Source organism: Pteropus alecto, unplaced genomic scaffold, assembly GCF_000325575.1.
Source record: "Pteropus alecto unplaced genomic scaffold, ASM32557v1 scaffold131, whole genome shotgun sequence".
Taxonomy (NCBI): domain Eukaryota; kingdom Metazoa; phylum Chordata; class Mammalia; order Chiroptera; family Pteropodidae; genus Pteropus; species Pteropus alecto.
In genome coordinates this window covers 4,093,697-4,106,333 of record NW_006434709.1, presented here as the reverse complement: position 1 = coordinate 4,106,333, position 12,637 = coordinate 4,093,697, and the positions used below count along the sequence as shown (strand labels likewise).

Sequence of the window (12,637 nt, the reverse complement as noted above, 5' to 3'; positions counted from 1 at the left end):
GAGTGGGGGTGGAGTCTGAAGAGTGTTGCTTCTCTGGGCTTCTCCCTTCATGAGTCCAAAAATAACCTGACACACTTCCCACTGCATTAGCCCCGGAATTTGAGCACTGCCCGATTAGGTTTAACCACCCACTTGTCGCCTCTGCCACACAATAGGTCCTGTGGGATTTACCTGTAGGAAGGAGGACGGCTAATTTCTAGGCTGCTCCTCCGGTCAGCAGCAATGGCGGAGCGAGGAGAAATATCTGTTAGACCTGCTGCCTTCACCTTATTACTAGGGGAATTATTTCCCCTTAAACTTTCTGCCCTAACTTACTCTAGAGAAAGGACCTTGTGAAATACTGTAGCTATATACTCAAAGCCACGGTGATGTCTCACCTCATTATGAATAAACCGGAAGTTCCTATGTATAACGTCTCTCAAAGTGGGAAACTAAGGGCCCCGGAATATGTCTCTGGTCAATTTTTGGTGTTCCATTTTTAAAAGATTTGTAATGAATCCTTGAAGGAACTGAAAGTCGTACTAAAGCTCTTTCCTAGAGCGTGTTCTTAAAATATGGCCTTCACTTTATCTTTACTTCACTCCCATAAAGCAACACCGGAATAAACAAAAACAAATCTGAAAAAATTTAAAAGTGATGATAGACAAAACTTTCTAAGACATGGATAACTAAAGCTTTTTGAAGAATTGGTTTAAGTTGGATAGAGTCGGTGAAAACAGGCTAAACAAACACTGAAGTTTCTGCTGGGATGCTTTTGATTTTTGAAACAAATTACAGGTGGTTCCCAAAGCCACCAAGTTTCAGAGTAATGAATTGAGTGACTAGGGTATACAATACTAAACATTCATAGAGTTACTGAAGTATCTTAAAATACTTGCTATTTACAATGTTAAATTTGTGAAGTAGTACAAAGATTTTTATGTGAAACATTTTAATTTTGGTGAAAATATCTCGGAGAAAATTTTATAATTGGACTCTAAAGAATAATCTTGCCTAAGCTATTATTTGACATTGTGTATTATGAAGCAGAGCTTTAAAATGCAACAATTTTTATCTTAATCTTATGTAGAAAGATATGAAACACCAAAGAGAGTGCTGCAAATGGATTTATTGTCATCTACCTTCAGTTCTCCTAATGATCCAGATGGACAGAATGATATCTTTTGGGATCAAAATTCTCCAATGACAAAACAGTTAGGTAATTTGTTATTAACATTTTTATCTGGGTAACTATTTGATAAATGATTCAGTGTTTAACTATATAATTTCAGTTGGGTACAGCATCAGAAACTTTACAATAAATGTTTTTTGAGAATTGTATGTGCTTATATTGCTATGATATGCATGTGATGTTACAGTGCACAGTGATTTAAGCCCTGCTAATTAAAATTGTTTTCTAAGAAGTGACTGCTATTTTTTAAAATCAAGTGTTTTTGTTTACAATTTATAGAAATGTCTTTATTTCTTTAGGTAAAGGAAGAAAAAAACAGATTTACACCACAGATAGTGATGAGATCTCACATATTGTTAATCGGATTGCTCCTCAGGTAAATGTCACTGGTTTTATAATTTATTTTAAAGCAGTGAAAAATATGCCACTAAGTCCTTGTGTAGTTCATTTATGTGAAAAATATTTTGTCTTTTAGAATTCTTTTTTTTTTTTCAGAAATAGAGCAGCAAAGATTGCTTTGACCTTTTCTACTTACTGAAATGCATGTTTTGAAAGAAGGAAAATATAAAATTGGTAATATATATTTTCCTAAATATATCTTACTTAATATTTAGACTGATGGTTTTCGACTAGAGCTTTGTGTTTATTTTGTTTTTAATATTGTTTGACAATATATGGCATCATTTATCAAGTTACAAAAATAATATACAATAAAAATTTAAGCTTTTAAGTTTTTTGTGGTTAGTATTTATGTACTGTCTATAGCGTACCTTCACCATTGAAACTGCTCTTAATAGTGTTGACTTAACAAGATCACCATGAAACATTGTAAAAGTGGAGAAAACACTGGATTTGGAGTTAGTTCTCAGTCCACCGCCTATATTGGGCGACCCTAAGCAAGTCAGTTAAGCTCTCAGAACTTCATTCGTCCATGAACTAGAATTACTTGTCTTGCTCTATTAGATTATTATGAGGATTAAATTAGATAAAAATTCTTTGTAAACTATAGAGACTATAAAGGTAAGGTTATTTTAAAGTTAATTATGATAGTTAAATCATATGCCGTAATAGAACCATCTGCAAAAGTTTCCTTTTCTTTATTTCATATTTACTCTACTGCTTGAGTGAAATAGAAATAGAAATTTAAGTCAACCTGTATTCTGAACCTCTTTACTTTTCTCTTTATTTTCCTTATTTAGCAACATTTAAATCTAGAAAACATCCAATTTTTGCTTAGTGTCTTCTCTATGAGAAGTATGGTATTTTTCTTTGACATGCCCATGAGTAGTGACTATATGTTGACCATAAACAATAGATGGCACTGGCCTAAACTGTGGTTAGAAGGAATCACCACAGTTCAAGTGGAAGAGACAAGAACTAAGGTTTTTCTTAGTTGCTGTGAAATATCTGAAATAATAACTAGCACAGTCAAAACAACTCTGTTGCTACTAGCTCTGCATTCCACGTTTGGCATGTCATAGAAATTCACTTTACATATGGTTCATTAGTTAAATAGCATTTATGCCATAATACTACTTACTTCATGAGTTAACAATAGATCTTCATTAATTGTGGGTTTCACATGAAAGAAGCATTATAAAATGTGTTTGGGCTGGCCAGTCTAAATAGTGATAAAAAGATAGTTGAGTAAATTATTGGACTTTACTTAAGTGGGCTGGAAATAATAGCTCACATAAAGAAATAGCAATGGTATGCAAGTGGTAACTTGTGTATAAGAAAAAGTACAGTGAAATTAGTTGCTTTTAAATGTTGCCCTTCTCAACTGAGCATTTTTAAAACAACTCTGGTAGTATCAGTGTCTTTTTGAAAGCTTTAAAAAGTGTGCTCAGAATGACATACTCACGTTTAATTTTAGGTATGTTATCTTCCTCAAATAATTATTTTTAAGTCACCTTAATATTTCCAGAGATGGCATTTAAAAAAATATTCACTTATGTTTTAATTGGACAGTCATTTCACTTTCTTCAAGGATACTTTTTATATAGTGTTGTTTGTTTGAAGATGGTGTATATATCTCCATCATTTTTATATAAGTACATGGTGCATTCTTTAGGATTAAATGAATAATGTGTTTAGATACCTTATGTAGCACCTGGATTGTCTTATATAATTATTAATGAAGAAAATTTGAAAATATAACACAAATAGTATAAAAAACATACAGGTGACCTATGTCTATATAAAATTGTATGTATAAACTTGTCATACTTTTATTGAACAAATTTGCAATTACTTGGTAAATGGACCAAAAAAATCCATAATTAAGTCATTAAGAATGTTATTTTCCCTATGAGGTTGTTGAAACAAAAAGGAAAAAGTATACTGAAAGTGAAATTATTGGTTTGAGTATTTTGCAATGCTAAAATCTTCTTGATCCAACTGGACATCTAAGAAAACTACTTGTTGATCAGTTAAGGATTCTAGTAAATAAATATGAACTGACATCTTTATGTTCATTTTGCTAGATGCTGGACTATCATAATAGTCCTTGCCTTCAAGTAATCTAGTGATAAGATTATTTTTACCTTGTGTGATAGTTTTTTATGTAGATTCTACATATTATAAAACTAGGGAGTAGAAAATGGTTAACCTATTCGATTTCTTAGTTTGGTTTGTAACTAATGCATAAAATCATCCTCTAATATTTTGCTTGATCAAGTGACTGAAAAGCATAGCAAAAATATGCAGAACTAAAATAACTTTTCTCCTACCTTATTCTTAGCATCAGTTCTAACCCTGTACTTAACCTCTAACTCAGTCCTGACCTTAATTCTGTGGAAGTGTTCTTAATTCAGGTCAACATGGATCGTCCAAATTTAGTTAAAGGGTTATAATGAGGATAGGGAAAATTTGGAGAATCAGGTGATATAGAAAGAATTTCATATACCTGTCTCTTCTTAATTCTGTTGATTTATGCTACAGTTTGTTTCTGATACTAATGTTTATTTCTATAAATATCTTATGTTGATCAGTTTTGGTAAAAATATGTCTTTATTATTAAAATGCACTTTTAATCAAATTACTAAAACTTTACATTTTTGAAAATTAGAAATTCCCAATTTTGAATGTTTTTATTCCCTGAAACATAAATGTATCACTTCTTGCAACTATTTATTACCATCCTCCAGCTTCTTATTGTTTTGGAGATTGTTTAATAACTATCACCTTACCAGAATTGATTACTTTAGGAAAATAATTCAACATAATAAAGTTTTCCCTCCCTCCTTCCCTTCCTGCTTCCCTTCCTTCCTTCCTTCCTTCTTTCCTTTTTTTTTTGTACTTTTCTCCTCCTTTATTTCTCTCTGCCAAAGGATGAAAAACCAACAACAGACTCTATGCTGGGCATGTGGATTGGTGCAACTGCTATTCCTTGTACTCCTAATGTAGCAAAAGGAAAATCAAGAGCAAAATTCAGCTGCACAAAGTAAGTTTAAACTTTTTAGCTTTTCTGACATTCAGTGAAATAAATATTTTTAATAATGTTCTGTTTTGGTTTTGTGACTACATCAAAAACTTTCTTAGCTTTGACATGTAAAATTTTGGACTTTAAGTAATGATAATGTAAATTTCAAAATTTTCGAGTTTTAATGTGTTAAATAACAAATATTTGTAATGACTCTTAGACATTTTCTTATTTACAATTGTTTAAAATATTTGTTTAATAGGTTAAAAACACAAGATCGAGAGGAAGAACTTATGAAATTGGCTAAGCAGTTTGATAAAAATATGGAAGAGCTAGATGTGATTCAAGAGCAAAACAAGAGAAATCACGATTTTATCCAGATGATTTCAGAAACAGAGACTTTAAATAATTATGATGTTCAAATGCAGTTACTACATGATATAGTTCCTGAAATAGATAATGCTGTAATAAAGAAGCCAATGAAAGAAAATACCAAGGTATCTATGGTAAATGATAAAAATAGCAGTCAGAAGCCATTTGACCAAAATGCTGAAGCAGCCTTTAATGCCATTTTTGATGGTTCTACTCAGAAATGTAGTGGACAGTTAAGCCAAGATCTGTCAGATGCTTTTCGGAATACCATTAATACTACCTTTGGAAAGAGAAGCACTTTGAAAGAGGAGAAAATCATTACTAATGAAACTCTGGTCACTGAAAAACTGCCAAATAAACCTGCAGCATCACTTTCTCATCAAGTAGATACTCCTAGAATGAAAAAATCGAATGTGACTTCCTGTCCTGAGGAGCCAGAAGCTTCTAATAAGCACTTTGATGCATTTACTACTGATGATCTTGAGGATGATTGGGAGAATTTACTAAGTAATGAATCTTTTGTTATGCAAAATGTAGAAATGTCTGAACCAGCCCAGATGGCCGATCAAAAGGGAATTTGTACCTTTAACAGTAAAAATGATAAAAGTAACTCAAGAACAAATGTAAGTCTAGATGCTGGGTTAAGAGATTCAAAAATTTTACAAGATCTTTCTGCAAAGACACATAACAGTGAATTAATAGATGCCGGAACATATAAATTTTCACCAAATTCAAATGATAAATCAAACAAATTATCCTCCATTGGAAATAAAATGAAATTTGAGAACTCTTTCAATGAAATCATTCAAGACAAAACTCAAGATTGTGCTGTTGCATCTAATTTGACAAAAGTAAAGGGAGATACTCATACTAAATTTATTCCTAATGTTAATACTTCTGGAAAAAAGTCTACTTTGAACACAGGATATTCTAATGAACAAAAAAATAAGTCTAATTTTAATCAGTCTTTTAAAACATCTGCTAATGTTCCTTTTGGCTCTGCTGCTTTGGGCGATGCTTATCAGACTAATGCATCAAAGTTGGATTCTTTCTCTGATGATTGGAATGACCCATCATTTGCCCATGAAATTGTTAAAGCATGTCATCAATTAGAGAATACCTGGGAAGCAGACGATGTAGATGATGATTTATTATACCAAGCATGTGATGATTTTGAAAGACTAACTCAACAACAAGACTTTAGAAAGGACAGCAAGACATCAGAAAGTATACTTGAAATCAGTAATAGTTCCAGTCATGGAGCCCAAAACATGTTTACTACATCTAAACAAGGAAGTCCATTGGTGCAGTCAACACACTTGAATCTGCGTAATATTTCAGCACAAACATCTTCATTGACAAATAGCTCACCAATAAATAAATCAATGAAGATGCAAAAAGAGGAGATTTATGGAAATTCTCCGAGTTTTTTAGGTGCTACAACAAATCTGACTATATACTCTAAGAACTCAAATTGTCTGATGAATAATCTGCCTGTCTTTTGTAATAACACTGATGTTCCAATACAAGTGAATAGTTCCAAATCGGTTCTTACAAGAAGTTCAAGTTTGAATGTGAATTCAAGTCATATGAGTACAGAAATTGCTACTTATAAGAAGAAATTGAGTACTCAGCCTATGTCCCATAGGACTACAATAGATGAAGCTCAGAGTAATCTTAACAGAACAGTTAGATTTTCTAAGTATACATTTACAAAGATGAAAAATTCTCAGATTCTTTCCCAGTTTAATGAAAATTGTATAACAGGAAGTATGTCTGATACCAGTATTACACAGGGTTCGGAGAAAAACAAAACCATCAACTCATGTGGGAAGGCTATTCAACAGCAGTCTTCGGTGAAACTTTCTGAATCTTTGAAACAACCTTCAAAAGGTATGTATGAAATTGTTTCCTTTGAACGGTATCATCTCGGAAAGTAGCCAAACTAGTTTTTTGTTGTATTGAATTTGCATTACATGTAAGGTTAAAATTATGATGTTTGACTAGAACTCAAAACAGTTCTTACAAATAATTATGCTGTAATATACAAAGCATAGGTGATTTATGTTTTCAAAAGACTACATCAGATTCTTTCCCAACATTTAATACAGTAACTAGCATATAGTAGACACTCAGTAAATATTTTTTTGAAAGTTTTCTGTATTTTCTAGAAATCGTACTTTAGGTATATGTGTTACTATGTGAGATTGTGTTTACTAAATATCTCAGTGTTTTAAAACTTGAATAATCTTACTCCTGTGTGTTTAGCAGAACACTGAGGTGAATAATGTTTGAAAATTTAGAGCATTCTAATTAAACACCTTTGGTACTATAATAACTGGTATAAAACTCTGTTGTGATAGTTAGAATGATAACTTACTCAGTACAGCCTGTCATTTTTCATTCTTCCAATTCCTCTTTTCCCAAATTCTTTTCATCAGCAAGTTTCATTGTTTTTACCTCAAAAAATATCTCAAAACTGCCCATTTTTCTCACTCTCTATTGCTACCATCCTTTTCCAAGTGAACATTTATGGACTAGACTGTTGCTGTTCTTTCACCTGTCTTCTTTCATTTCTGATCTTCAAACAACAGAATTGTCTTTGACAAACAAATAGGGAAACATGACTTTCCTATGCTTAACCATAGCTTTCATTGGCTGCCAATCATATTTCAAATAAAGTCCAGACTTTACACTGTGATCTACAAAGCCTTGAATTATCTTTCCTTAACTTGCCTGTCCTCTTTTTTCCCTTACATACTAAGCTTCAACTACACCAACTGTCTTTCAGTTCCTCAAAGGAAATAGGTTCTTTCCTAGTTCAGGAGCTTTGACTATGCTGTTCCCAACTAAAACTACCCAACATTTGACCCTCCCCCACTCTCACCCTTTGGTTGATGCTTTTTTATCCTTACGTCTCAGTTTAAATATTACCCTCTCACAGAGGCCTTCCTCAAACAGTCTATAAGTGTTTTCCTTGTTTTCCATTATCTCTTTTTTCCTTCACTTCTTTTATCACAGTTCGCTATTAAATATTGATTACTGTTTGTCTTATCAATGAGAACCTAGGCCTATCACAGCATCTGCCACCTAGAAAATGTTTAATAAATATTTGAATGAACATCATGCCATGTAATGGGAAAAGTCTGTTATTTCCTGATATCATAATATTTTTTTAAAAGGGAATATATCTATCATAACTGCTAGTGCTTCTTAATGCCCAGTGCTTTCTAACAGATTCACGGTTTTGCAGATGCTGTTTCCTTTACCAGGAACATAATGCCCACTACATGCATATGCCAAATCTGCCAGGCCATTTTCCATTTCTCCTTTAAAACACAGTGTGTTTCTAACCGCCCAGAATGATTTAGATTCACTTTCTCTGGGTTTCTCCAATACCCATTACTAACTTCTGTTATAGCATTTACTATACCAGCTTGTAATTATAGATTTTCTTAATTAGTCCACCCTCACTTGAGGCCAACATTAGAATTCTTATCTATTATGTAGATCAATACTAATACGAGAAAGTTTTTAGTTTCTTATAACATTATTGTTTTCTGTTTAGATTCTAGATGATATTTTTGTTGGCATTACTGCTTAAACTTTCCTATTTAACTGATCCCTCTCCTTTAAAAAATTATAAAAGTAATATGCTACTTGTTTAAAAAGAAAGAAAACACTATAGATTAATTTGAAGTAAAAAGTTAAGTCCTCTATTTTTTCTCTCACCATTTCTCATTGAAAGTCACTGCTAAATATAGCATAACATTTTTGTACATATAAAACGTGTGTATTATATACTTACAGATTTATTTGAATAGATGGAATTATATAATATATACCCACTGTTTGGCAACTTGGTTTTGCCTTTATTTAATATACTATAGCTATCTTTTCTGGTTCGTACATATAGATTTCCTTCAGTACTTTTAACGATCACATAGTATGTCATTATATGGATGTACCATAATTTATTTAACTGTGTCTCTATTGATGAGAGTTTAGTTTGGTTGCAGTTTTTTGCAATACAAACAATCCTCCAGTGAATATCCTTCTGTATAAATTTCTGCATGCTCTTGTGTTTATATCTGTTAATTACTGAAAAATTGATGTAAGAAGATTTTGAATTTTGATGTATATCACCAAATCTTCCCCAAAAGTTACATTAACTTATATTCTTATCAACACTGACAGTGAATATATTTCTCTACATTATAGCCCAAACTAGATATTTTGAAACTTTAAAAATTGCCAATCTATAATAATTTTAAATATTTATATTTTAATAAGTAATTAATTCACCCATACTCCCAACATGAATATATTTGTATATAGTTATAATTCCATTAAAGACTAAATCTCTCTGGAAATTTGAGTTTTCCCAAGACTTCTGTCTACTATCTTATCCATATTTTTTATCGATGAATAATCTGCCTTTCAGTTTTCTTTATCAATTTTTCCTTTAAATTTATTTGTAATATCTAATCTTCTAATAATATTGACCTTGTTGATATTTTCTGTTGTTTATACTTTTTTTTTTATGTTGCTATATAGCAAACTACTCTCCAGGGAATATCTTTGAAACAAAACCCATTTAACTACCTCATTGCTTTAAGGCAGGGTTTGGCAAAACCTGGCCTGTTTAGATTCAGTCTATATGGTCTATTTTTGTACAGCCAGCATGTTAAGCTGCTTTTCACATTTTAAATGGTTGAAAAAAAATCAAAAGAATAATAGCTCATGACTCTTGAAAATTATATAGAATTCCAATTTCATTGTCCCTACACAAAGTTTTATTTGAATATAGCCACATCATTTGTTTCTGTATTGTCCCTGGCCGTCTTCAGTGCTACAGAGACGTAAATGAGCAGTTGCAACAGACACAAATGACCCTTAAAGGTTAACATATTTACTTTCTGGCCTGTTACAGAAAAAAAATTGCTGACTCCCCTGCTTTAGGTTAAAGATTAAGAACCACTCTTGCTTTGTACCTTGCAATAGTTTGAGACTTTGCTATGTATTTTTATTGCAGATTGAGTTAAAGGAAGGGCTGATGGGAGAAATGGATGACTCTTTAAATCAGATTTTCATGATGTGACTTTATTATATCCTTTGAAATTATTTTCCAGAATATCACCAAGCGAATTGTAAGACCAATTTTAGGGAGCTATATTCTCTTCTGCCATCATGGATTATTAACCTTTTTTCCTTCAAAACTTATGGTCAATCAAATGTAAACTGTATGTGTATCTATTCAGAGTTTCTTGTATTTCTCAACTTTGAGACAAAAATATTAGATAATTAGACTAATTTTAAAGTAGCTTGTAGTATCTTTCTGTAAAGGAAAATAGCTATAGTCTGTGAGATTATTAGTTTAGGAAATAAAGACATCAGAATTATTAGGGAGTTTATTCAAAATATATGTCTCTTACCCAGGACACCCACTCCCATTTAGATTATACCAAGAAAGAAAAGGAAGACAGGTGATATATTTTGGGCAAATATTTTCCTTAGTGAACAAGGGAAATGCCTGTTATAACAAATAAATTCTGAACCTTTGTCTAGATGTCAGTGTAAATAATATTTCTCTGCTGACAGTACTACAGAAAGGCAGATTTTGCAACATAGGTGGTTTTACCAGTACAATACAAGGCCACTTAAATATGTTTCAAGGTGATGGTCTTAATTCTAAAACATTTAAATGAGAAAATAGGTTTGCTATTTGAAGTTTGATTTTTGTTAGTATTAATCTAATACTTTAGCTCAAAATGACTTAACTATCAAATTAAGTTCATTTTATTAGAACTCAGTTTTTTGATAGAGGTAGAATTAGATATTAAAATAGAACTTTATTTAATTTAAAATATTGTTTATTTTATAGTATGTTTATCTAAAGTATACTCTATGCTGCATAATTTATCAGAATGCTTCACTTTAGTATATATTAAAAAGACGTTGAAGATTTTCAGATATTCTGCTTTTTGAAGTAATTTTGTAATATTTATGTAAAATGTGTTTTCCAAATAAAAAGATAATATCTGACAGTGAGTTACATGTTTATTGACATGCTGGATTTCACTCTGTCACTTTAAAATATTTTTACTGTATGGCTGAAATGAAAATCTTGGAGGTTCCCTATAGAGGAAAAAAAGTTGGTGTGAATATAAATATAGCTTATAGTAGAAGTACACTGTTTGAGGTATTATCTAATTTAATAAATGATATTTTGTCTACATTTAAAATCCCAGTTTGTTTTTAAGATGTATTCATACATTGGTTATACAAATTAGATGTCATTGTTCACAGAATTATTTGCTAGGTAGTCAAAATGTACCATTTTTAATCAAATGAATTTTATCTTACTTTGAAAAGAGTGGATCACATAGGAACAGATTGATCAGTGCTCAATTTTCTTTTGTCCTAGAGCATTATATCTGTACTTGGAATCTTATATTTAGTAGATTAGTGTGATTTAATAGCCAAACCAATATGGCAAATCTGGGTAATAAAAAAGTAAAAATTCAAATTTATATGCAGAATGACTTTCAAGTTTATACAACTAATATCTGTATTTTGTTTAATTTTTAGAGGAAGAAGAGAAAAATAGAAAGTATTCTCCTGAAGAAATTCAGAGAAAGAGACAAGAAGCGCTGGTTCGAAGAATGGCCAAAACACAGGCATCATCTATAAAAGCAGCTCCCACTTGATTTCTCCAGTGAAGAATTAAGTGGAAGACTTAACAAAGACAGTTGATAACTATCTATGATAGGAAATATTGTTTCTTGATTTCTCTGTGAGAAATATAATGCTGAGTTATAAAGCATGGACTTCTACTTTATTTAATAAATCAGTGTTTGCAATGGTCAATGAAGCCTTTACTTAGAGATGTATGTGAAAGTAATCATATGTAAGTTTGGGAAATTTAGGAAAGCTAACAATTATGTAGTAGAATTGTACAGAGGCAATTAGTTACATTTTTTAAATACTGTGATTGTAGAGGATCATCAAAAAAATGGGTTATCTACTAAATTTTTTATCGTAATGTCTTTTCCTAATACAAAGCTTCAACTTACTAAGTAGAGACTATTTTTTTTTTTTTAATAGTTTTTACTTGATGTAACTGTTCCTTAAGGTTGTTATACCTTTCTGAATTCAAATTAATACTTTCATCTTCATGGTTGGTAGGAAATAAAGGACTTTAATTTACTTGTAAGGAAATTATTGTTTTGAATTCCTACTCTGAAAAAGATTTAAATTTTAATTTTCTAGAATAATGCATTTTGTAAACTTTCCACTATTTTTAGGGAAAATGCTGATTTAAGAAGTTTAGGGGAAAAAATAGATTGGCTATGTAAATAATATAGTTTCATTAACATTTAGAACTGTCAAACTTTAGATATCTGATCCAGCTTCATTACTGTATAGGTGAGAAATGAATATTGTTATTCTGAAAGACACAAGACAAGTTAAAGCTGTATTGGGATTAGAATGATTTCTTTCACTCTAATGGATACTTAAACAATTGTACCATTTCCTTCAGGGTATTAGTACATAAAATAACTTGTAGTTATTTGTAATATAAAACTTAAAAACGTACATTAAGGACCATTTAAACTTGATGCTCATTGTTTCTTGTATTAAAGAATCATTCCAGGATATAAAAATGA

General features: G+C 31.2%; 1 protein-coding gene and 1 long non-coding RNA gene across 4 annotated transcripts in view; one reads left to right on the top strand and one right to left on the bottom strand.

Moving 5' to 3' along the window:
• The window catches only part of LOC112477908, a 23,192-nt gene extending 22,155 nt beyond the window's left edge, over positions 1–1,037 (bottom strand). The window contains exon 1 of the long non-coding RNA XR_003045665.1: positions 172–1,037. This is a non-coding gene — a long non-coding RNA (uncharacterized LOC112477908). The remainder of the gene's footprint in view (positions 1–171) is intronic.
• Positions 1–12,637, top strand: part of ETAA1 (ETAA1, ATR kinase activator) — a 13,080-nt gene extending 443 nt beyond the window's left edge. Inside the window, exons 2-7 of one of the 3 annotated variants that reach the window (XR_003045664.1) lie at positions 1,070–1,198; positions 1,471–1,547; positions 4,504–4,616; positions 4,858–6,860; positions 10,003–10,117; positions 11,559–11,641. Coding sequence is in view for 2 of the 3 variants with exons in the window: in XM_025045160.1 (XP_024900928.1) it covers positions 1,070–1,198; positions 1,471–1,547; positions 4,504–4,616; positions 4,858–6,860; positions 11,559–11,677 (2,441 nt within the window). In the remaining variant the exon portion in view is untranslated. Of the gene's footprint in view, positions 1–1,069; positions 1,199–1,470; positions 1,548–4,503; positions 4,617–4,857; positions 6,861–10,002; positions 10,118–11,558 lie in introns of those variants that run through there. The other 2 variants (XM_025045160.1, XM_025045161.1) reach the window with 2 other exon arrangements.